Raw genomic sequence first — 25281 nt, forward strand, 5'->3', positions numbered from 1 at the left:
TGTGTCGCAGGCCATCCCTGCTGCTTCTCCAGTCTCTGTGCAGGCACCCACCTCAAATATTACCTCTGTAAGAGGTATATTTGGTTCCACTCTGCTTCCCTATCGATTTGGGGCGATCAAGTTCAATGCAGGGGGTTTCTGAACCAGGTTGGGATATACTTTGAGATGCTGCCACAGGCATTCCTCACGGACAAAAGCAAAATAGAGTTCATTATTTCTTTGCTTTTTGATCAGAGCCTTGGCTTGGGCAAACCCTTTATGGGAGATGCAAAAACCCATTGTCCTGAGTTACCCAGAGTGTGTGGCTTCCTTTAAAATGGTATTTGACATTCCTATACACTCCACTTCTGTTGCCAAGGGCCTCATGTCCATCAAACAGAGTACGAGAACTGTTGCCGATTATACCATTGAATTTCGTACTCTGGCAGCAGAGGTAGCTTGGAACAATGAGGCCCTCGTGGCTGCTTTTTCTCACGGTCTCTCAGATAACATCAAAGATGAGATAGCAACCCGAGACATACCTACAGATCTGGAGAAGTTGATCAGGTTTGCCATTTTTATTGACTCCAGACTCCAAGAGAAACCTTCCTTTAAAGGAGCGCTTGTGGAAGCCTCCTGTATGTTTGGCTCCGAGCTTTGCAGTCCCACCCTTGCCTTCCTCACCTCCCATGCCTCCTGGTACCGAGTCTGCCAGTGAAGAAGAACCCATGCAGTTGGGCTTCACACATCTCTCTGCAGATGAGAGGGCCTTTAGGAGGAGGGAGTTATTGTGGCCAGGCAGGTCACTTCTTGAAGTCTTGTCCTACCTGTCCGGGAAACACTTGCACCTGAGGTCCTGTAAGGTGGAATTGTTACATCCCCAGTTACCTTGAAGGATAAGCCTCTAGTTCCAGTTACCCTTTCATGGTCTGAGTCATCCATCAATACACGGGCTCTTATCCATTCTGGAGCTGCAGGCCTGTTCATAGACAGTGCCTTTGTGTCAAGTCCTGGGTGCAAGGCCAGATTGCTGAGAGGGCGCCCCTTGCGGCTAAGTGCAGCGTACCCCTGGAAGTGAGACAGGTAGTACAGTTCCCAAAGGTGCACGGATTGCCTAGTGCTGCTGCTGGGTAGCTGGGTAGCAGAGGGCAGCTGGGGTGCACTGGATAAGCTGATTGGGCAGCCATGCGAGGAGAGGTCCCAGTGGAGCAACCAGGAACAAAGTCAATAGCCAGGCCAGGGGTCATACACAACAGGATCAGTCTGAGGTGAGGTAGAGCAGGATAAACCAGGAACAGAGTCAGTAGCCAGGCCAGGGGTCAAACACCATGCAGACAAACAAAGGTACAGGTGCAGAGACTGGAAAATAGTCAAATTCAAGCTGGTGGTCGATGCAGGCAGAGAGCAGAAGGAGTCAGGCAAGCCGGGTAGTAAACAGGAATCAGATACAGATAGTATGTACAGGAGACACAGGAAGCTGACGATAATCCAGCAACCTGCATGCATCTGAGGGCACCAACAATTGTCACGGTGCGCACGTGCACCCGCCGTTGTGCACTTGCGTGCACCCGTCGTCACGCACCTGTGTGCCCACATGCGCACGGGGATTCGCCCGGGAGCGACCATGACGGGTACTGGCAGGATTGCCAGTTCTATGGCCATTTCCCTGACACTTTGTGTCTAAGCACTTGATTTCACTGCAGCTTTGTGCCACTCCACTTGCCATTGAGGCTATTGATGGGAGACCTCTACAGCCTGCCCATGTGACTCATGAGACTGCTCCATTGACCATGGCCAAAGGGGCTCTTCACCATGAGATAATCCAATTTCAAGTCATTTCCTCTCCTAATTATCCGGTGGTTATTGGTTATCCTTGGTTTCAGAGGCACAACCCCTCTTTAGATTGGCTTTGTGCTGAGGTTCTTTCCTGGTCGCCACAATGCAGTAAGACATGTTTTCGGAAAGTGGCTAAGGTCTTGTGCACCTCTTCCCTCTCCTCCTTACCAGAGGAGTACCGCAAATTTAGTGATATCTTTGACAAGGGTCAAGCCAGTAGTTTGCCTCCACACCGGTCATATGATTGCACAATTGACCTTCAACCTGGTGCTATGCCTCCCCATGGCCGGGTTTACCCTTTGTCTGTCTCAGAGGATAGAGCTATGGAAGACTATGTTGCTGACACACTTTCTCGAGGGTTTATCTGAAAATTCTTTTCTCCTGCTGGTGCTGGCTTCTTCTTTGTGAAAAAGAAGAGTGGTGAACTGAGACCTTGTATCGATTATAGGGGTCCTAATTGAAAAATGATAAAGAATGCCTATTCGATTCCATTGATTAGGGAATTATTTGACTGCCTCAAGGGACTAACAGTTTTCACAAAGCTCGAGCTGAGAGGGGCATACAATCTTGTGAGGATCAAGGAAGGCAAAGAATGGAAAACTGCGTTTAACACCAGGACAGGACATTACGAATAACTCGCAATGCTGTTTGGTCTTTGCAACGCTCCTGCAGTTTTACAGGAGTTCATCAACGATGTTCTCCGAGATATGTTGCAGCAATGTGTGGTGGTTTATCTCGACAATATTCTCATATATTCTAAATCCCTAGAGAGCCACCACACAGATGTCTTACGTGTGCTACAGAGGCTGAGAGATAATAACCTGCAATGTAAGTTGGAAAAGTGCCAGTTTCATCGTGAACAGGGTAAATTTCTGGGTTATGACATTTCTACTGCCGGTTTTTCGATGGACCCAGAGAAATGATCTGTAGTTCTACAGTGGCCTCGACCAGTGGGTCTACATCCGTTGCAACGTTTTCATGGCTTTGCCAATTATTATCAGAAATGTATTCAGAACTTCTCTTATTTGGTCAAACTCCTGACTTATATGACCAGAAAAGACAGTAACCCATAGAATTGGTCTCCGGATTCTATTAAAGCCCTCAAGGCTGCCTTTGTTTCAGCTCCTGTGCTGGCACATCCTGATCCTATGCTACCTTTCATTCTTTAAGGTTGATGCATTAGAGACTGGAGTGGGCGCCCTTCTGTTTAAATGTACTACCTCTGAGAGGTAGAAATTGTCTCCTGCAGAATGCAATTACGAGATTGGGGACAGAGAATTGTTAGCTATCATTTTAGCTCTTTAAGAATTGAGGCATCTCCTTGCAGGTACCACTGTGCTGGTCCTCATTTTGACTGACCATAAGAATCTCACATTTTTGTCTGAGGCTAAACGCTTATCTCCCATAAGTGCTACCTTTCATTCTTTAAGGTTGATGCATCTGAGACTGGAGTGGGCGCCCTTCCGTTTAAATGTCCTACCTCTGAGAGGTAGAAATTGTCTCCTGCAGAATGCAATTACGAGATTGGGGACAGAGAATTGTTAGCTATCATTTTAGCTCTTTAAGAATGGAGGTATCTCCTCGAAGATACCACTGTGCTGGTCCTCATTTTGACTGACCATAAGAATCTCACATTTTTGTCTGAGGCTAAACGCTTATCTCCCAGAAGTGCTACCTTTCATTCTTTAAGGTTGATGCATCCGAGACTGGAGTGGGCGCCCTTCTGTTTAAATGTCCTACCTCTGAGAGGTAGAAATTGTCTCCCGCAGAATGCAATTACGAGCTTGGGGACAGAGAATTGTTAGCTATCATTTTAGCTCTTTAAGAATGGAGGCATCTCCTCGAAGATACCACTGTGCTGGTCCTCATTTTGACTGACCATAAGAATCTCACATTCTTGTCTGAGGCTAAACGCTTATCTCCCAGAAGAGTGTGGTGGGCTCTTTTCCTGTCAAGCTTCAATTACATAGTCTCATTCTTACCCGGTACTAAGAATGTAAAGGCTGATGCATTGTTGCAACAATTTTCCTCAGCTTCCAAGATTGAGTCAGTGCATGTTCCTGTAATACCTCCCGATTGCATTCTAGCTACTGTACGCACCAGTCTCATCTCACCTTTGGGTGACAGAATCCTTGCCGCTCAGATCTAGCCTCCTCCCGAGAAACCTGGTGACCGCTACTTTGTCCCTGAGAATCTCCACACTGCTTTGCTCCAGACATACCATTCTCCCAAAGCGGCTGGCCACTTAGGGAAGAATCAACTAATTTGAGCTATTTCTCAACAATTCTGGTGGTCTAGTGTCCATGCTGATGTAACCAGCTTTGTAGCCACTTGTTCCGTGTGTGCACAGAGTAAGACACCACGACACCTTCCAGTGGGCCTCCTACAACCACTACCCAATGGAGAGAGGCCTTGGACAATGGGGCCGCAGAATGAGCCAACCAACCAAGCCTTGGAGCAGTTTGTACGCTGCTATATTTCTGACCACCATAACAACTGGTCAGACCTCCTACCTTGGGTGGAGTTTGTTTACAATAGTGCCGTCAATACTGCTTCCCGATTGTCTCTGTTTATGGCGAATTATGGTTCCCAACCATCCATGTTACCTGTCTCATTTGTTCCTCAAAGAATTCCTGCATTAGAGGAGCATCTCCGTGATCTTCGTTCCTCTTGGGTGCAGGTCCAAGAGTCCTTGCAATGTGCCAGTGAGAGGTACAGACTCCATGCTGACTGCTGACGCATACCTGCGCCTTCCTACCAGGTTGGGGAGAGGGTCTGGCTGTCATCTCGTAACTTCCGACTCCGTGTTACCTCTCTGAAACTGGCACCATGATTTATTTGGCCTTTCCGTATTCTCCGCAGGATCAACCCAGTGGCTTACACATTGGACCTTCCTTCTAACATGGGTATTTCAAATGTTTTTCCTGTCTCCTTATTAAAACCTTTGGTGTGCAACCGCTTCACCACCTCGGTACCAAGTCCTCGCCCGGTGCAGTTCAAGAACCATGAGGAGTATGAGATAAAATGGATCATTGACTCCTGTAAGTTCTGTGGGCGCATACAGTACCTGGTTAATTGGAAATGGTATGGTCCGGAGGAACTCTCTTGGGTCTCATCCTCGGATGTACATGCTCCTGTCCTCCTCCATGCTTTCCATAGTTTACCCCTCAAACCTGGTGGTCCTCTGAGGGGGAGGGGTCATTGAGGAGGGGTACTGTCAGGGCTGGGCTCTCAGCCCTCCCTTCTCTGTGCTCAGGTTGCTCAGCTGTCGGTTAATTGCCAGTACTCATCGTTCCACAGTGGCTCACCTGTTGATCATCTCCTGCTCATCAGTCAAGCCCACAACCAGCCACTTTTGGCTATTTAAACTGCCTGGTTCATTTCTTCAATGCCTTTGCCTTGGTCAACATATCTAGAGAGTCTACCCCTCAAACCTGGTGGTCCTCCGAGGGGGAAGGGTCATTGAGGAGGGGTACTGTCAGGGCTGGGCTCTCACCCCTCCCTTCTCTGTGCTCAGGTTGCTCAGCTGTCGGTTAATTGCCAGTACTCATCGTTACACAGTGGCTCACCTGTTGATCATCTCCTGCTCGTCAGTCAAGCCCACAACCAGCCCCTTTTGGTTATTTAAACTGCCTGGTTCATTTCTTCAATGCCTTCGCCTTGGTCAAAATATCTAGAGAGTCTCTGCTGTGTTCCTGTTGAAAACTTGCCTGGCTGATGTCCCTTCTGGTTCCTGATCCTGTCTGCTGCCTCTGACTACGCTTATCTCTCGCTTCCTGATTTCCCGGCTTGTTCTGACCACCCGATTTCGCTACCGAACGCTGGCTATGTTTCGACTATGTTTACCAGTTGTACCATTTTTAACATTTTATTAAAAGGTGTGATTTTTACTGCATATTTAGTCTCCGTCTGTTTCATGGTTCTTGACAGATGGTTTGGCTTCAATGCTGTCTAGGTCACAGAACTTGTACAGCTCTAAAGATAAGTAATTCTGGAACTTTTCTGGAACCCATTTTCAGCATGTTTGTTCCATTTATGTGACTCAAAAGTATTTAAAGCTGAACTCCAGTCAAAAAATACAGTCAGGTCCATAAATATTGGGACAAGTGATATTGGGAGAATAGATGACACAATTCCAATCTTTTTGGCTCTATACACCACCACAATGGATTTCAAATGAAACAAACAAGATGTGCTTTAACTTCAGACTTTGAGCTTGATTTGAGGGTATTTACATCCAAATCAGGTGAATGGTGTAGGAATTAAAACAGTTTGTAAATGTGCCTCCCACTTTTTAAGGGACCAAAAGTAATGGGACAATTGGCTGCTCAGCTGTTCCATGGCCAGGCGTGTGTTATTCCCTCATTATCCCATTTACAAGGAGCAGATAAAAGGTCCAGAGTTCATTTCAAGTGTGCTATTTTCATTTGGAATCTGTTGCTGTCAACTCTCAATATCAGATCCAAAGAGGTGTCACTATCAGTGAAGAAAGCCATCATTAGGCTGAAAAAACAAAACAAACCCATCAGAGAGAAAGCAAAAACATAGACCCGGAAGACCACGGAAAACAACTGTGGTGGATGACCGAAGGATTTTTTCCCTGGTGAAGAAAACACCAGGGTGGGGGGTGTAGGTTGGCATGATGTCCACAGTCACCAGAGCCGCTCTGAGCTGCCTAGTCTGAAAACGGAGGAAGGGGGGAGGTTGACTATATTTATGCAGATTCTAATATTTATACTTTTATACTGTCAGGATAAGTCGGCTTCTAAAGGGATGTAAAGTCATCAGTCCAAAACCCATAATAGAGCTCAACATTTAACCTCTGCCCAACAGATATAAAGTTTTTTAGGATTCTGCATGTTACTAGAAAGCAAAAGTAGCAAAGAAGCAGGTAACATAATTTAAAATAAATCTAATTTATTATATTAAAATAAAAGACATTGATGCTTGAACAGTATGAAGAGATAGCTACGCAGAAATAGGAATTGCACTGAAAAATGTATGTAAAATATGTCTCTAATTATCCAAACATGGCAATCTTGCCTTTTTTATTCTTTATTCAGACCAGAGAGTGTTGAGATTTTTGATGTATTTAGTTTCTTTTTTCCAGTTAACTTTGCATTTGTGTATTTTTCCTTTTGTGTGTATCTGATTTATTTGTGCACTTTGGATTTAAATGTTTTTTCCTATTTTTTCATGTTTTTCTTCTTTTTTGTAAACAAAAAAAACCAAAAAAAAAACCAAAACATAAAATGAGGGGAAGCTAATGAGGGCAGTTTGGTACAAGAACAAGAGAGTTGAATGGAGCTTTCGTAACCAGTGGCGTACCAATGGGGGGGAGGGGCAGTCCATCCACCGCTTAGGTGTGACACCCAGGGCTGGCCACCGGATTGCCTCCACTGTTTACTAACACAGAAGAGTGTAGCAGGAGGCAGAATGGGAGCTGCCGGAGTTAACTTTCCAAGTTAACCAGCAGGTGACTGGTTGCTATTCAGCATTGCTGTTTCTCTCTCCCGTTCTGTTCCCTGCTCCCTGCTCCGCTCTCCTGTGTCTCCCACTCTGCATGCTCGAATAAGGTAGGAAGGGGCAAAGCTGTGGAGGGGGTGGGGTGGGGGGGTGTGAGCTGTGCAATGCAAAGGGGTCCAGAGGTGTGAGGAGGGCTGTGTAATGTGACGGTGTCCAGAGGTGTGTGGGGGGAGCTGTGTAATGTAAAGGGGTCCAGAGGTGTGGAGGGGGGCTGTGTGATGCAAAGGGGTCCAGAGGTGTGGGAGAGGGGCTGTGTAATGTGACGGTGTCCAGAGGTGTGTGGGGGGAGCTGTGTAATGTAAAGGGGTCCAGAGGTGTGGAGGGGGGCTGTGTGATGCAAAGGGGTCCAGAGGTGTGGGAGAGGGGCTGTGTAATGTAAAGGGGTCCAAAGGTGTGGGGAGGGGGCTGTGTAATGTAAAGGGATACAAAGGTGTGGACACGTACAATGCAAAGGGCTCCAGAAGTGCAGGGACTGTGTAATGTAAAGGAGTCCAGAGGTATGGAGTTGCCTAATGTAAAGGGGTCCAGAGGTACGGGGGGCTGTGTAATGTAAAGGGGTCCAGAGGTACGGAGCTGTCTAATGTAAAGGGGTCCAGAGGTATGGAGGCTGTGTAATGTAAAGGGGTCCAGAGGTACGGAGCTGTCTAATGTAAAGGGGTCCAGAGGTACGGGGTCTGTGTAATGTAAAGGAGGTCTTCCTACATTTTACCCGTAGTTATAGCTGCAGTCCTATAGATTTCTGTTAGGTTGCTCATTTTATTTCTGCATTTTCTGAAAGCGCACCAAAAGTCCCGCATGCTGCATCTTTGGTGCACTTTCAGAAAACCGAAAAACATTTTTTTGGGGGGGTGACACAATTTTTTACGGCACCAGAAGACACCAACTCTATTGATGCCACTGGCAGTGGCAGTTAGTAAGTGTGCCACTGCCAGTTACATGTATTACATGTCTGGCACCCAATGACAATCCTCGGGTCGATCAGCACTGTTTTTGCAGAGGAGGAGGAGGGGCCTGGCCACCCGAGGGAGCAGAGGAGGGAGGATTCTTTCGGGTTCCAGGCCACACATGACAGCATGTCGACGTGCGGTGCGCCACCTGCTCGCCTGCGGGGTGCCAGATATAGGATCTGCCCCAGGTGCCAAATGCTCTAGGTATGCCGCCCCTAAGCTCAGGGTCTTTTCCTGGAGAGGTCTAGCCTGCAAGGACATGCTGCCCTCCCAGACAAAGTTGCTGTTATGTCTGCTGTCGTGAGGCCTTAGATGGGCAACCCGAGGGCCTGGATTCTGACACCTTGGAACTAACTGACTGAGGGGAACTGTCGCTGGAGATCCGGTCTGGTATCACCGGAGTAAGGTGTTGCTTGGTTGAAAGTAGGCAACCAGTAGGGATGAGCCAAACACTCCCCTGTTTGGTTCGCACCAGAACATGCAAACAGGCAAAAGATTAGTTCGAACACGCGAACACCATTAAAGTCTATGGGACTCGAACATGAATAATCAAAAGTGCTAATTTTAAAGGCTTATATGCAAGTTATTGTCATAAAAAGTGTTTTAAAAACGGCCTTTTTTCGGGAGCAGTGATTTTAATAATGCTTAAAGTGAAACAATAAAAGTGTAATATTCCTTTAAATTTCATACCTGGGGACTGTCTATAGTATGCCTGTAAAGGGGCGCAAGTTTCCCGTGTTTAGAACAGTCTGACAGCAAAATGACATTTCAAAGGAAAAAAGTAATATAAAACTACTCGCTGCGATTAATGAATTGTCAGTCTGACGATACATATAAAAGTTCATTGATAAAAACGGCATGGGATTTCCCCACAGGGGAACCCCGAACTAAAATTTAAAAAAAAATGTCGTGGGGGTCCCCCTAAATTCCATACCAGGCCCTTCAGGTCTGGTATGGATATTAAGGGGAACCCCGCACCAAAATTAAAAAAAAAATGGCGTGGGGGTCCCCCTCAAAATCCATACCAGACACTTCAGGTCTGGTATGGATTTTAAGGGGAACCCCGCGCCAAAATAAAAAAAATGGCGTGGGGTTCCCCCAAAAATCCATACCAGACCCTTATCCGAGCACGCAACCTGGCAGGCCGCAGGAAAAGAGGGGGGACAAGAGAGCGCCCCCCTCCTGAACTGTATGAGGCCACATGCCCTCAACATTGGGAGGGTGCTTTGGGGTCCCCCCAAAAGCACCTTGTCCCCATGTAGATGGGGACAAGGGCCTCATCCCCACAACCCTTGCCCGGTGGTTGTGGGGGTCTGCGGGCGAGGGGCTTATCAGAATCTGGAAGCCCCCTTTAACAAGGGGACCCCCAGATCCCGCCCCCCCATGTGAAATGGTCCTACCATTTCACAAAAAAAGTGTCAAAAATGTTAAAAATTACAAGAGAGAGTTTTTGACAATTCCTTTATTTAAAGTCTTCTTCTTTCCATCTTCTTTCTTCTATCTTGATTCGGTTTCTTCCTCCATCTTCTTCTTCCCCTGGTTCTTCCTCTGATCCTCTGCTTCTTGCTCCGGTGTTCTTGTCTGGCATCTTCCTCCGCGGTGTCCTCTTCCCTTCTTCGTTCTCGGGCCACTCCGCATCCATGATGGGAGGCTCCCACTGTGTGACGCTTCTCGTCTTCTGACACTTCTTAAATAATGGAAGGCGGGGCCACCGTGACCCCGCCCCCTCTGATGCATGGGGACTTAACGGGGACTCCCCTATCGGTTTCCCCGTGATGTCAGAGTGGGCGGGTCATCTGTTACGTAACTGGTGTCAGAAGACAAGAAGCGTCACACAGCAGGAGCCTCCCATCATGGATGCGGAGCGGCCCGAGAACGAAGAAGGGAAGAAGACGCCACAGAGGAAGATGCCAGACGAGAGCAAGAAGCAGAGGATCGGAGAAAGAACCAGAGGAAGAAGAAGATGGAGGAGGAAACCGAAGGAAGATAGAAGAAAGAAGATAGAAGAAAAAAGATGGAAAGAAGAAGACTTTAAATAAAGGAATTGTCAAAAACTGTCTCTTGTCATTTTTAAAAATTTTGACACTTTTTTGTGTGAAATGGTAGGGGTACTTTTGTACCCCCTTACCATTTCACACATGGGGGGCCGGGATCTGGGGGTCCCCTTGTTAAAAGGGGCTTCCAAATACCGATAAGCCCTCCGCCCGCAGACCCCCACAACCACTGGGCAAGGGTTGTGGGGATGAGGTCCTTGTCCCCATCAACATGGGGACAAGGTGCTTTGGGGGGACCCCAAAGCACCCTCCCAATGTTTAGGGCATGTGGCTTGGTACGGTTCAGGAGGGGGGGGGCGCTCTCTCGCCCCCCCTCTTTTCCTGCAGCCTGCCAGGTTGCGTGCTCGGATAAGGGTCTGGTATGGATTTTTGGGGGGACCCCACGCCATTTTTTAAAAAATTTTGGCGCGGGGTTCCCCTTAAAATCCATACCAGACCTGAAGGGTCTGGTATGGATTTTGAGGGGGACCCCCAAGCCATTTAAAAAAAAATAATTTGGCACGGGGTTCCCCTTAATATCCATACCAGACCTGAAGGACCTGGTATGGAATTTAGGGGGACCCCCATGCCATGGTTTTTTTTTACATTTGGGTTCGGGGTTCCCCTGTGGGGAAATCCAATGCCGTTTTTATCAATTAACTTTTATGTGTATTGTCGGACTGACAATTCATTAATAGCCGCGAGTAGTTTTATATGACTTTTTTCCTTTAAAATGTCATTTTGCTGTCAGACTGTTCTAAACATGGGAAGCATGCGCCCCTTTACAGGCATACTATGGACACCCCCCAGGTACGAAATTTAAAGAAATATTACACTTATTGTTTCACTTTAAGCATTATTAAAAATCACTGCTCCCGAAAAACGGCCATTTTTAAAACTTTTTTTTGCATTGATCCATGTCCCCTGGGGCAGGACCCAGGTCCCCGAACAATTTTTATGACAGTACCATGCATATAAGCCTTTAAAATTAGCACTTTTGATTTCTCCCATAGACTTTTAAAGGGTGTTCCGCAGCTTTCGAATTTGCTGCGAACACCCCAAATTGTTCGCTGTTCGGCGAACTGGCGAACAGCCGATGTTCGAGTCGAGCATGAGTTCAACTCGAACTCGAAGCTCATCTTTAGCAACCAGCTGTCTTTGGGCCTTGTGTGAGTACAGAGGCTTCAGAGATCTTGGACACCTTTGTGCTTTTGCTACCCCTCAGGTGCTAGAGAAAGTCAGCTGCGGGTCTATTTAAAGGGGATACCAGCTGGTGGCCTGAAGATTTTTGTCCATATATTCTTCCACTTAAAGGGACTCTGCTCTTGTGGCCCTAAGAAAGGAATTTAAAGTTTAACTACCACTGCTACTACTACGACTAACTTAACCTCTTCACGCCGACCTATGCAAATTTGCATTCTCAGCTCGAAGGGGTTATACCGGAGTGATGCCTGCAGCCGCAGGCATCACCCTGGTACCATTTTTTAGAGCCGTCGGTTGGCTTTTTAGTGATAACAACTGATGCAGCTAAAAGCTGCTCAGCTGTTATCCTAAAGGAGCAGGAGGGGACATCCCCCCTTCCCGCCGCTCTTCCCAGGCCTCCCATCCCACCAGGACGATCAGGTCTCCAATGTAAAATCTCAGAAACAACGTCACTTCTGGTTTACTCAGCTGCCAATGGCGTCGATTTAAAAAAAATGTTACAGTATTCAGAAATGCAGATTTTGGCGATCTCAATACTTTTAAGTGTAAAGGAGGGATTCGGGGTCTTGTCACCACCTGTCATTGTCAAAAGGGATGTTTACATTACTTGTGACAGCAATAAAAGTGATCAGATTTTTTTTAACGGGACAATGTTAAAAAAAAAGTAAAAAAAAAAAAGTGCCCCTGTCCCCGCATGCTCGCTCAGCAAAGAAAACACATATGTAAGTCGTGCCCACAAATGTAAACGGTGTTCGAATCCCACATGTGAGGTATCACTGCGATCATCAGAATGAGAGCACTAATGCTAGCAGAATATCTCCTCTGTAACTCTAACCTGGTAACCGTTAAATTTTTGTAAAGCGTCACCTATGGAGATTTTTAAGTACCGTAGTTTGTCGCCATTCCACGAGCGCAATTGTGTGCAATTTTAAAGCATGACATGTTAGGTATCTATTTACTTAGCGTAACATCATCTTTTACATTATACAAAAAAATTGGTCTAACTTTACTGTTTGTTTTTTTTTTTTTTTTTTAATTAATGAAAGTGTATTTTTCCCAAAAAAATTGCATTTGAAAGACGGCTACGCAAATACCGTGTGACGAAAAATTTGCAACAATTGCCATTTTGTTCTCTAAGGTCTCTGCTAAATAAATATATATAATGTTTGGGGTTCTAAGTATTTTCTAGCAAAAAATATGGATTTTAACTTGTAAGCAACAAATGTCAGAAATGGGCTTAGGCATGAAAGGGTTTTAAAGCTAAAGTCTACTATGTACAAGCACAGACTTCATTATAGCTCGTCCTGAAGAATACCTAATTCCTCAAGTGTACATAACTCTTGTTTTCAGAATATGCCACCTAATTCCCTCATCCCTATCCAAGTCCTCCAAAAATAAAAACAACAACCCATAGACTGGTCTTTAAGGAAAACATGTGAATGAGCCTGTGTGCCTGGCTGCATTTTTCAGTTTTAAAAGATCATTATAGTTTGTTGACCACAAATTAATTAAAATTACCTTTGATGGTAATGAGATGTATAGTCTTCCCAATATGGTCAGAAAAATGGCATTCATATTTTCCGGCGTCTCCAAAAGTCACAGGTAAAAGTTTTAACGCTGAGCCAGGGGAAAATTCCAGACGACTTTGAAAATTCTGCTCACTTATTATTTTGTTATTTTCTATTTTAATTGTTGCTGTGCTTTGTAAGTCAGAGGACATCCACTTCCACTGGAAATTGCTGGCTTTGGTGAATCTTTTACAGTACATCAGCATGTCATTCCCAACCAATCTAAACTTCACCAGTTCTTCATCTGTAGACTCTACAACAGGTAAGTAACAACTATTGAAACACAGGTTCTATTATTAAATGTGAGAAGTGAAAAGGTTGCAGGTTTTTATAACACCAGTTGTTATGGCTTCCCATTTTTCTGTGCTAATGTTTACTTCTTGGTTCTTCTGTACAGTCACCAACTTTTGAAAAGTTTAAGCTTACAGTGAAAATGATACAAGCCTTTTTAGCTTTTGAACGTTGCACATAGATAACGAAAGGCATCAAGTTGACTCTCCCGTGCATCACTTCCGGCCCACAGAGTGGAAATCATGCCAGGTAACCGGCAGCGTCCATTACTTTTAACAAAAAGAGGCATTTTTTTTTACCAAAGAGTGCCGCTTTTTAGTTTTAGTTTTATATTACTAACTTTTATTAGTTTTTACCTTGTAAAATGCCTTATAAAGAATAAATTATCAAAGGATTTTACACTACGAGGAGCTTTCTCTCCATTTATTGTATACCTGCAAAATATAGTTTTGGAGCTCTGGAACCACTATTGGAGGTAATCTGCACCAGTGGGAGCCACCGGAGGACACCGTAGTGGGATAGGTCCCCCATAAAAGACCTACCAGCCCAGAAGACTTTCTTTACTATAAGGTAGGGGAGTCAATAATATCTGGTGAGTGAAGAATGTTTACATTCTTTCACGTAGTGGATGCACAGACATCCTGGGAACAGAGCACAACAGCACTTTATTGCACAGAAAAGAGGGGTTTTTTGCACAAAAATAATTTCTTGCAATATAATTGTCACTTTATGATTTTATAATTGTCACCATATTCTTTTTTTTTTTTATGCAGATTGGTTATAGTAATATATATATATATATATATAGTCATTGCTGAAAATATTGGAACCCCTGCACTTCTGTCAGATAATGCACCACCTTGCCCCGAAAATTGTTGCAATTACAAATGTTTAGGCGTTCTCATGTTTATTTCTTACGTCTGTATTGGTATGACACAAACAAGTGGAGAAACAAAAAGCCAAATCGGACACATTCCACGCAAAACTCCAAAAATGGACAAAATTATTGGCACCTCCTCAAAATTGTAAGAAATAATTGCATTCCAAGTTTGTGATGTTCCTGTAATGTGTAATTAAACTCACCTGTATCAAGTAACAGGTGCTGACAATATAGAAATCATACTGGCAACCAGTTAAAATTGTGAAAAATGTACTTAACCTCTCTGTTGTGTGTTTCTGTGTGCCACGTGGAGCATGGAGAAGAGAAAGAGCAGCAAATAATTGTCTGAGGATTTCAGAACAAAAACTGTGAAAAAGAATGGACAATCTCAAGGTTACACGTCCATCTCCAGAGATCTTAATGTTCCTGTGTCCACTGTGAGAAAACATCGTGAAGAAGTTTACAGCCCGCAGCACTGTATCTAGTCTCACTGGATGAGAAAAATTGATCAAAGAGTTTGCCTAAATTTACCTGAGGAAGCCAAAACCCTTTTGGGAGAACGTGCTGTGGACCAGTGGCATAACTAAAACCTTCAGGGCCCTGATGCAAGAAATCATGAAGGGCCCCCCTGACCCCTGGACAGCGCTTTACCTAGGGGGATGTCTGATAAGAGGAGGAGCTGCGAGAGCCACCGAGGGACCCCAGAAGTCGGTGTTCGGGGCCACTCTGTGCAAAACTAACTGCACAATGAAGGTATGACATGTTTGTTATTTTAAAAAAAAAAACCTTTACAATCACTTTAAGGGGTTAAAACAGGTGGTCAGGAGGCAACATATTGCCTCTTTACCCGCAGTCAAATGCCTCTGAAAAGTGATCTGAGCATGGATCGCTTTTCAGAGGAACAGCATTTTGTTGCTGGTACTTTGAACGAGCAAGAAAAAGAAAAATCAGTCCTGATTGTACAAATATAGGGTGTCAGGATTAAACGTGCATACATAAAATGTGCATACATAACATCTAAACAGTGGCGGCTGGTGCTCAAAATTTTTTTGGGGGCGCAAACATTTTTTGAAAAAAAATCATCAATTGCAGCCACTGTGCCCATCAATTGCAGCCACTGTGCCACTTAAATGCTGCCAGTGTGCCATCAAACACAGCCACTGTGCCAAACGCTGCCACTGTGCCCATCAAACGCAGCCACTGTGCCCATCAATTGCAGCCACTGTGCCAAACGCTGCCACTATGCCCATCAAACGCAGCCACTGTGCCCATCAAACGCTGCCAGTGTGCCCATTAAATGCTGCCAGTGTGCCCATTAAATGCTGCCAGTGTGCCAATTAAATGCTGCCACTGTGCCATCAAACGCTGCCACTGTGCCCATTAAATGCTGCCAGTGTGCCATCAATTGCAGCCACTGTGCCAAATGCTGCCACTGTGCCCATCAAACGCAGCCAGTGTGCCCATCAAATGCTGCCCGTGTGCCCATCAAATGCTGCCAGTGTGCCCTTGAATGCCCCCAGTGTGACCCCTGACTGCTCACCGGCACTTACCCTGTCTTGGTGGGGCAGCGGGTGACTGCGACGAGTGGGATCCTCCATGCGTCTCCTGCTGTCCTCATCTCCCGTCCTCTCCTCCTGATAGGCGTCCAATAGCGGCGCCTGTCGTTTCAGCCAATCAGGTGATGGGTAACAGACCCGAGCACCTGATTGGCGGAGAGGCAGTTTAGTGTTAGTAGAGCGAATAGTCATTCGCTTTTCTAACACAGCTGAGTGGCCTGTGAGGTCACCTTTTTTGATGCCTATTAGAGCCTATGGCTCTAATCCGGTGCTTCAAAAACACCCCCCGCCGCTGTAATTTAGGTTCCCTGTGCCCAAATAGGGGGTGGCAGCGGCGGCCATAGATAGATTCAATGCATGAATCTATCTATTGGTGATAGAGGGGTGGCAGGAGAGGGGGGGTGGCGCCCGTGCACCCTTAATGCACGGGCCATCACGGCATCTAAACACATACACATAGATAAACACACATAATATACACACACATATACTGTATATACACACACAAACACATATACATATATAAATACACACATGAACACATGCAAACACATACATGAACACACATATAAGAACACACACATACAGAAAGCCTATTCAAAAACGGCAGTGCTTTACCTTACCTCTTCCTGCCGGGTACTGCACTGTAGGGGGAGACAAAGAGCACAGCACACGCTGCTTTCACTGATCAGTGTGACAAGCTCCCCGCACAGTGCCGACTACAGTTCGGCTGACGATGGGGAGATCGATCTCAGCCGCTCATCCTTACAGGATAAACAGGGGGGCCCTCAAGGGCCCCCTGTAGCATGGGGCCCAGTCGCCATGGCGACCTCAGCAACCCCTATACTTCCGCCACTGCTGTGGACAGATAAAACAAAATTACATCTTTTTGGTAAAGCCCATCATTCTACTGTTTTCAGAAAACGTAATGAGGCCTTTAAAGGGAAGAACACAGTCCCTACAGTCAAACATGGTGGAGATTCTGGGGTGGATTGCTTTGCTGCATCAGGCACTGGATGTCTTGACTGTGTGCATGGCATTATGAAATCTGAAGACCACCAAAGAATTCTAGGGTGCAATGTGTCAGAAAGTTGGGTCTCCATCAGAGGTTATTGGTCTTACAGCAGGACAATGACCCAAAGCACATGTAAAAAAGCACCTACAAATGGTTTAAGACAAAGCGCTGGAGAGTACTGAACTGGCCAGCAATGAGTCCAGATCTAAATACCATAGAGCAACTGTGGAGAGATCTCAAAACAGCAGTTGAGAAAAGGAACCCTTCCAATCTGAGAGACCTGGAGCAGTTTGCGAAAGAAGGGTGGTCCAAAATTCCAGTAGAGAGGTGTAAAAAACTCATTGATGGTTACAGGAAGCGATTGATTTCAGTTATTTTTTACAAGGGGTGTGCTACTAAATACTAAATTGAGGGTGCCAATAATTTTATCCAGTCCATTTTTGGATTTTTACGTGAAATGTGCCAGATTTGGCTTTTTGTTTCTCCACTTTTTTGTGTAATATCAATACAAACAAAACCAATAAGCATGACAATGCCTAAACATTGCAACAATTTTCTGGGTGAAGTGGTGCAATATTTGACAGAAATGCAGGGGTGCCAATATTTTTGGCCACGTCTGTGTGTGTGTGTGTGTGTATATATATATACATATATGTGCATTCATAAAGTATTCAGTCCCCCTTCGCTTTTTTCAATTTTGTTATGTTGCAGCCTGATATTACATGAAAATGTAAAGTCCTCGCGCTACTATAATAAATATGTGGATGAATTAAATAGGTGAATCCTTATATTAACATGTTCAAATCAAAAAGTGCCTATAGTGCATATAAGTGTAATCACAACATTCAACAGTAACTGCCTGCAGCAGAACCTACAGTGTATCACAATCCACTCTAAATAACAATTATAGAAATGATTCCGCGCTACAGTGTATAAAAAATATATATAAAATAATCACCCAAATAAAAGATCAATAAAGTGTCAAAGCTTATTAAATGGTTAAAGGTAGTGTACAAAGTGTTAGGGATAAAAAGTTCATATACAAAAATTCATATAAAAAATCAGGGCAGATGATTAAGAGTATGTTCAGTCTCTTGACCACATTATCAAAAAAAGGAAAAATTGTCCACAAAAAATTGTAAAGAAGGGATTTAAATGTATAATACGATGCACAAGGAGGGCTTAAAAAGGGGTTAAAAAGCCCACAGGTTATAGTCACAAAGCCCTCACCTTCACAAACTGTTTAAAACCGCATATAATGGTGATCTAAAGTCTGTTGTCTGACGTTATTCCAACTTCCACCACTAGGAGGTCTTCCGTGTCAGCATATGTGAAATTGCAATTATCCAAAATGTCAGCATATAACCATAAATAAGAATGTCATCCGCTGTATTAATCTCCACCACCAGGGGGTCCTCTATTTCATCCACCAAGTCTCCCAAATACTGCTGCACAACGTCTTCTTCTACCTCGTATTTGGGAGACTTGGTGGATGAAATAGAGGACCCCCTGGTGGTGGAGATTAATACAGCGGATGACATTCTTATTTATGGTTATATGCTGACATTTTGGATAATTGCAATTTCACATATGCTGACACGGAAGACCTCCTAGTGGTGGAAGTTGGAATAACGTCAAACAACAGACTTTAGATCACCATTATATGCGGTTTTAAACAGTTTGTGAAGGTGAGGGCTTTGTGACTATAACCTGTGGGCTTTTTAACCCCTTTTTAAGCCCTCCTTGTGCATCGTATTATACATTTAAATCCCTTCTTTACAATTTTTTGTGGACAATTTTTCCTTTTTTTTGATAATGTGGTCAAGAGACTGAAGATACTCTTAATCACTAGCCTGATATTACAGCTGTTTAAATTATTTTTTTTTCTCATTAATCTACACTCAGTACCCCATAATGACTAAGTGAAAACAGAATTTTAGAAATGTCTGTGAATTTATTTTAAACAAACTGAAATATCACATGTACTTAAATTATTACTAAGCCCACGACCCTGTATTCACTACGGCTGGTCTCCCACAGTACACATAACATAAAAATGCAATTATTTTAATAAATATAAACGGCTAAATACCTTTTCTCATGAGCAGTTAGAGCAGTCTTGTGACTTCTATCAGTATCCGGCCGAGCACTGGTTAAAGCTTGTAGGAGCAGTTTTCCTTTTTCTCTGACTGTCCTATGAGGCTGTATGTAAAAAAGATTACGCTGCACTAGAGTGTGTTAAACATGCTACTAAATTACAGCATGATAGAACAACTGCGTCTAAATAAACGCATGTGGATGAGGGAAACAAAATACCTCTACAAGGTAAGCGGACCTAATAATAGATGAATACTAATAAATATGAATACAAATGTGAAATATGACAAATACATATAAATGCATCAAAGTAATAAATGCAAATTCAAATGTGAAATATGACAGATTAACGCATCAAAGTGCACAAGTACCAATAAGCATAACTGAATCACAGCATTACTAGAAAGTGCAATGAATAAATGAATATAAACGCATCAAAGTGCAAATGTGTCAATATGCATAACTAAATGACAATATTACTCAAATGTGCAAAATATAAATGCATAGAGTGCAAATGTGCAAATAAACATACTTATTACAATATAAATATATAATATAAATATATATATGAGCAAGTAAAAAGTGCTAAGTGCAAAAACAAAACAAAAAGTAATTTGGTGTCACACAGTTCATGTGTAAAAAAGTCCTCAATGGAACCAAAAATTATAGTTCACTATGAAGTCCTACAAAAGGTATAAAGGTGCCTAAACATGATGTCCACTGGTGATACAATCAAACTTGCTAGTAACTCTCAAAGTGCCACAGACCATGCAATGGTGCAATTCGGTCACCCCAAAGGTAATGCGCTCACCTCAGAGCGTGTGACCAAGTCGCTAGACAAAGTCAAACCACGCTTGTGAACCACCCCGGGTTCTAAGTAGGTCATAGGATCCCAGGCTCCAATGCAGTAAAGAGTATATAGATGGAAAGAAAAAACTACATAGTTTAATACCATTTTCAAATTTATTAAAAGATATAGATACTCTCCCCAAAAGGGGTACTCACAATATATAGGTGCATCAGTGCATTGCTCTAAACATGGCAAGTATGTTACTTTTCGTGAGGGTATGGTGTGCGTCTCCTCAATAGGCAGCTCAGCTGTCTCTCACTCAGTCCTGGCCCCTCCACTATGTGTGTTCGACACAGGGATCAGGTGTCATCATCAGGGGGAACACCAAATTACTTTTTGTTTTGTTTTTGCACTTAGCACTTTTTACTTGCTCATATATATATATTTATATTGTAATAAGTATGTTTATTTTCACATTTGCACTTTATGCGTTTATATTTTGCACATTTGAGTAATATTGTCATTTAGTTATGCATATTGACACATTTGCATTTTGATGCATTTATATTCATTTGTTCACTGCACTTTCTAGTAATGCTGTGATTCAGTTATGCTTATTGGTACTTGTGCACTTTGATGCGTTAATCTGTCATATTTCACATTTGAATTTGCATTTATTACTTTGATGTGTTTATATGTATTGTCATATTTCACATTTGTATTCATATTTATTAGTATTCATCTATTATTAGGTCCGCTTACCTTGTAGAGGTATTTTGTTTCCCTCAACCACATGTGTTTATTTGGACGCAGTTGTTCTATCATGCTATAATTTAGTAGCATGTCTAACACACTCTAGCGCAGCGTAATCTTTTTTACATTTGTCATTTGCACGCGTATGAGACGTGTTTAAAGCACGCAGCTGAGTAGTGTTTTATCAAGTTTTGTGTGGCTCGCAGGATCTTTCCCATCATTGCCCTATGAGGCTGCAGGACCCCTGACCCTCTGTCTGGACAGTGCTGATTGGCCCTGTGCCGATCACATGCCCCCTCCCAAGAAAAAAAAAAAACTCTCTAGCAATACACACTAAATTGAGCATGTGCAGAGTGACTCCAAAGCTCTGTTCTATCAGCAGATGAATTGGGGAAGGAAAGGATCAGAGAAGACAGAATCAAGCAGCCTTTTTACACAATGCGGAGGATTAACCCCTTAGGTTCCACAGTGAGTATAACAAGTATGCCTTACTGCATATACAGACTGATTTTACTGTACTACACCCTGCATGCTGTATAGCACTACTGATGCTACCTCCTGCCTGCCATACAGTAAAATGATGGCGGGCGGGATTCCCTCTCGTTCTGGAGGCAACATCATATGACGTTGCCCCAGTGTCACCGCTCTCATGCGCCTGATCTCGGTAAAGAGCAGATGATGCAGCTCTTTACCCATGTGATTGGCTGTGTCCTGATTACAAGTAAACATGGAAGTGCTGTTTATCGGCTCTCCTCACCTCACACTGACAAAGTGTGAGGCGAGGAGAGCTGATTAGAGGCATCTTCTCGCAGGGGAGACTGTACAGGTAATCAGGGCACTGATCATCAGTGCCCTGATTATCAGTGCAGCTCCAGCAGTGCCTATCAGTGACACCAATCAGTGCCTATCAGTGACACCAATCAGTGCCCATCAGTGATGCCAGTCAGTGCTGCCTTTCAGTGCCCATCAGTGCCTGCTCCTCAGTGCTGCCCATCAGTGCCCAGCAGTGCTGCCCATCAGTGCCGCCTATCAGTGCTGCGTATCCGTGCCACCTATCGTTGCCCATAAGTGCCCCCTATCAGTGCCCATCAGTGCCACCTATCAGCACCCACCAGTGCCACCTATCAGTGCTCATCAGTGCCACATAATCAGTGCCCTTCAGTGCTGCCTCATCAGTGCCCATAAGTGCCGCCTCATCAGTACAGCCTATCAGTGCTCATTAGTGCCACCTCAAATTACTTATATACAAAATTTACTGACAGAAACTAAGAAAAACTTTTTTTTTTTAATCAAAATTGTCGGCCTTTTTTTCGTTTTGTTAGCAAAAAATAAAAAATCCAGCAGTGAATAAATACCACTAAAAGAAAAGCACTATTTGTGGGAAAAAAATGATAAAAAATTAATTTGGGTACAGCTAAGACCACGCAATTGTCATTTAACATGTGACAGTGCTGAAAGCTGAAAATTGGCCTGGGCAGGAATGGGGTGAAAGTGCTCAGTATTGAAGTGGTTAAGTATTTAGACCCTTTACTCAGCATGTTGTTAAGGTGCCTTTGGCAGCAATTACAGCCTTGGGCCTTTTTGGGTATGACGGGACAACCTTTGCACACATAGATTGAGGGATTTTCTGCCATTCTTCTTTGCAAATCCTCTCAAGCTCAGTCAGCTTGGATGGGGACCGTTGCTGGACAGCCATGTTTAGGTCTCTCCAGAGATGTTCAATAGGGTTCAAGTCGGGGCTCTGGCCTGAGCCACTCTAGGAAATTCACAGAGTTGTCCCTAAGCCACCCCTGTGTTGTATTGGCTGTGTGGCTACGATCATTGTCATGTTGAAGGGTGAACCTTTGGCCCAGTCTGAGGGCTATGGAACAGGTTTACATTGAAAATATGTCTGTATTTTGCTCCATTCAGCTTTCCCTCAACCCTTACCAGTCTCCCAGTCCCTGCTACCGAAAAACACCCCCACAGCATGATGCTGCCACCACAATGCTTCACTGTTGGGATGGTATTGGGCAGGTAACAAGCGGCTCCAGGTTTCTTCCAGACATAACATTAAGAATTGAAAATCTTGGTTTCATCAGTCCAGAGAATATTGTTCCTCACAGTCTGAGCGTTCTTCAGGTGCTTTATGGAAATTCCAAGCGGGCTTTCATGTGTTTTGCACTGAGGAAAGGCTTCCATCTAGCCACTCTGCCATAAAGCCCAGATTGGTGGAGGGATGCAGTGATGGTTGTCCTTCTAGAACTTTGTCCCATCTCCAAACAGGATCTCTGGAGCTCATTCAGAATGACCATCAGGTTATTAGTCACTCATCTTACTAAGGCCTTCTCTCCTGATTGCTCAGTTTAGCCGGACAACTAGCTCTTGGAAGAGTCCTGGTTGTGTCAAACTTCTTCCATTTGAGAATTATGGAGGCCACTGTGCTCTTGGGAACCTTCAGTGCAGCAAAATTTTTATGTAGCCTTCCTCAGATCTGTGCCTTGCAATAATCCCATCTCTGAGCTCTGCAGACAGTTCTTCTGATCTCATGGCTTTTGTTATGATACAGTTTGCATTGTCAGCTGTGAAGCCTTTTATAGAGAGGCGTGTGCCTTTCAAAATCATGCCCAATCAATTTACCATAGACAGACTCCAACCAGGGTGTAGAAATATTTCAGTAATGATCAAGAGAAATGGGAGGCACCTAAGCTGCATTTCAAGTGCAAAATGGTATGAATACTTCTGTCAATGTGATATAATGGGGTACTGAGTATAGATTAATGAGAAAAAAATAAAATTGAAACAACTGTAATATCAGGCTGCAACATAACAAAATTAAAGTGAAGGATGCCTGAATACTATATATATCTATATATATATCTATCTATATATATATACAGTGGGGACGGAAAGTATTCAGACCCCCTTAAATTTTTCACTCTTTGTTATATTGCAGCCATTTGCTAAAATCATTTAAGTTCATTTTTTTCCTCATTAATGTACACACAGCACCCCATATTGACAGAAAAACAGAGAATTGTTGACATTTTTGCAGATTTATAAAAAAAGAAAAACTGAAATATCACATGGTCCTAAGTATTCAGACCCTTTGCTCAGTATTTAGTAGAAGCACCCTTTTGATCTAATACAGCCATGAGTCTTTTTGGGAAAGATGCAACAAGTTTTTCACACCTGGATTTGGGGATCCTCTGCCATTCCTCCTTGCAGATCCTCTCCAGTTCTGTCAGGTTGGATGGTAAACGTTGGTGAACAGCCATTTTTAGGTCTCTCCAGAGATGCTTAATTGGGTTTAAGTCAGGGCTCTGGCTGGGCCATTCAAGAACAGTCACGGAGTTGTTGTGAAGCCAATCCTTTGTTATGCTAGCTGTGTGCTTAGGGTCATTGTCTTTTTGGAAGGTAAACCTTTGGCCCAGTCTGAGGTCCTGAGCACTCTGGAGGTTTTCGTCCAGGATATCCCTATACTTGGCTGCATTCATCTTTCCCTCGATTGCAACCAGTTGTCCTGTCCCTGCAGCTAAAAAACACCCCCACAGCATGATGCGGCCACCACCATGCTTCACTGTTGGGACTGTATTGGACAGGTGATAAGCAGTGCCTGGTTTTCTCCACACATACCGCTTAGAATTAAGGCCAAAAAGTTCTATCTTGGTCTCATCAGACCAGAGAATCCTATTTCTCACCATCTTGGAGTCCTTCAGGTGTTTTTAGCAAACTCCATGCAGGCTTTCATGTGTCTTGCACTGAAGAGAGGCTTCCGTCCGGCCACTCTGCCATAAAGCTCCGACTTGTGGAGAGCTGCAGTGATAGTTGACTTTCTACAACTTTCTCCCATCTCCTGACTGCATCTCTGGAGCTCAGCCACAGTGATCTTTGGGTTCTTTTTTACCTCTCTCACCAACGCTCTTCTCCCCCGATAGCTCAGTTTGGCTGGACGGCCAGCTCTAGGGAGGGTTCTGGTTGTCCCAAACGTCTTCCATTTAAGGATTATGGAGTCCACTGTGCTCTTAGGAACCTTAAGTGCAGCAGAAATATTTTTGTAACCTTGGCCAGATCTGTGCCTTGCCACAATTCCGTCTCTGAGCTCTTCAGGCAGTTCCTTTGACCTCATGATTCTCATTTGCTCTGACATGCACTGTGAGCTGTAAGGTCTTATATAGACAGGTGTGTGACTTTCCTAATCAAGTCCAATCAGTATAATCAAACACAGCTGGACTCAAATGAAGGTGTAGAACCATCTCAAGGATGATCAGAAGAAATGGATAGCACCTGAGTTAAATATATGAGTGTTACAGCAAAGGGTCTGAATACTTAGGACCATGTGATATTTCAGTTTTTCTTTTTTAATAAATCTGCAAAAATGTCAACAATTCTGTGTTTTTCTGTCAATATGGGGTGCTGTGTGTACATTAATGGGGAAAAAAATGAACTTAAACGATTTTAGCAAATGGCTGCAATATAACAAAGAGTGAAAAATTTAAGGGGGTCTGAATACTTTCCGTCCCCACTGTATATATAGATATATATACAGTACACCCCTCACATTTTTGTAAATATTTTATTACATCTTTTTATGTGATAACACTGAAGAAATTACACTTTGCTATAATGAAAAGTAGTGAGTGTACAGCTTGTATAACAGTGTAAGGCTGAGTTCACACTGGCATTAAGAGCAGGCATTTGAGAGGCGTTTGAGGGGCATTAAAAAGGCCCATCATGCACAAGATACAATAGACAGCACATAGTGCTGTTCACACTAAGAGCCTTTTCACACTGACAGCGCGGGGGTGTCGGCGGTAAAGCGCCGCTA

General features: G+C 43.9%; 1 protein-coding gene across 1 annotated transcript in view; it reads right to left on the reverse strand.

The window, feature by feature from the left end:
* Positions 1-25281, reverse strand: part of LOC141133979 (uncharacterized) — a 145053-nt gene that overhangs the window by 67611 nt on the left and 52161 nt on the right. The window contains exon 3 of the mRNA XM_073623579.1: positions 13043-13345. Within this exon, the coding sequence (XP_073479680.1) occupies positions 13043-13345 (303 nt within the window). The remainder of the gene's footprint in view (positions 1-13042; positions 13346-25281) is intronic.

This window comes from Aquarana catesbeiana, linkage group LG03 (genome assembly GCF_042186555.1).
Source record: "Aquarana catesbeiana isolate 2022-GZ linkage group LG03, ASM4218655v1, whole genome shotgun sequence".
In the NCBI taxonomy this organism is placed as follows: Eukaryota; Metazoa; Chordata; class Amphibia; order Anura; family Ranidae; genus Aquarana; species Aquarana catesbeiana.